This window comes from Galeopterus variegatus, unplaced genomic scaffold, assembly GCF_000696425.1.
Source record: "Galeopterus variegatus unplaced genomic scaffold, G_variegatus-3.0.2 Scaffold29832, whole genome shotgun sequence".
Taxonomy (NCBI): domain Eukaryota; kingdom Metazoa; phylum Chordata; class Mammalia; order Dermoptera; family Cynocephalidae; genus Galeopterus; species Galeopterus variegatus.
The window spans coordinates 1-1,109 of record NW_007755943.1 but is presented as its reverse complement, the minus strand read 5'-3'; the positions used below and the strand labels follow the sequence as shown (position 1 = coordinate 1,109).

At 33.4% G+C, this 1,109-nt stretch overlaps 1 protein-coding gene across 1 annotated transcript in view; it reads left to right on the top strand.

Annotated features, from left to right (window-relative positions):
* The window catches only part of LOC103583881 (39S ribosomal protein L19, mitochondrial-like), a gene marked incomplete at its 3' end in the record, with an annotated part of 6,089 nt that extends 5,226 nt beyond the window's left edge, over positions 1 to 863 (top strand). The window contains exons 2-4 of the mRNA XM_008565075.1: positions 175 to 205; positions 356 to 524; positions 729 to 863. Coding sequence (XP_008563297.1) covers positions 175 to 205; positions 356 to 524; positions 729 to 863 — 335 coding nt within the window. The remainder of the gene's footprint in view (positions 1 to 174; positions 206 to 355; positions 525 to 728) is intronic.
* Positions 864 to 1,109: the final 246 nt, after the last annotated feature.

Genomic DNA, 1,109 nt, shown 5'->3' with positions numbered 1-1,109 from the left:
TATGGTCATAGACTTTGAAGACTGACAGACATGCCTACATTTAAATCTTGACTTAACAAATCTGTAGCTAATACAGTAATGGGTCAGTTATTTATCTTCTCCATCTTCATCTGTAAAAAGGTGGTGATGACACCAAACCCACCTGGTTGCTATAAGAATTAATTTATGCTATAGATGTTTAATAAAACTTTTAACAAAATGCCAGGTTAGTATTCAAGAACTGTTAGTTATTTTCATACACATCAACAGCAATTTTAGAAATAAGATCGACTTTTCTTATTTAGAGAGTGAAGAATAAAAACACATCAACACCATATTCTCTTATTTCTTTATAATCCAACAATTTTTCTTCTAGTGGCCTTTTAAGTTTGCTTTTAATTTATTTTTAATTTGTTTTTTTCACAGGTTCTTGAGTCCTGAATTCATTCCTCCAAGGGGAAGAACAAATCCTTTGAAATTTCAAATAGAAAGAAAAGATATGTTAGAAAGGAGAAAAGTACTCAACATTCCAGAGTTCTATGTTGGTCAGTAAGAGCTGAATGCTTTTATTATGAGTGGTTGGATAGTTAGTTTTCTTTGTGTAGAGAAGATCGTTTTTCACATAACTGGGTTTTGCCCATATGAGGTACTTATTCCTGATATTATATTAAAATGTTCAGGAAGTTACCTAGAAGTGCTATTTGTTTTTGCATCTCATATCAATGTTCACTTCTCTTTTGAATTTGTAGGAAGCATACTTCGTGTTACTACAGCTGACCCATATGCCAGTGGAAAAATCAGTCAGTTTCTGGGAATTTGCATCCAGAGAGCAGGAAAAGGACTTGGAGCTACTTTTATCCTTAGGAATATTATTGAAGGACAAGGTAAGTTTCACTTTATAATTTTGATTGTCTAGAAAATGTTGACTCGGGATTCTTTTTTGTTTTCTGCATCCTTAAATAAGGCATCTGAAATTTGAAAATGAGAGGGGGCTCTGCCTAAATATGTTTGGTGGTCTGCTTTCTCTTGAAAATTTCTTTTATGACAGGGACAACAGCTATTAGAAGACTTCACAAACCATGGCAAGACTCAGAGGCATTAAAAAAAAGGGCAAAGTTATGTTTGCATAC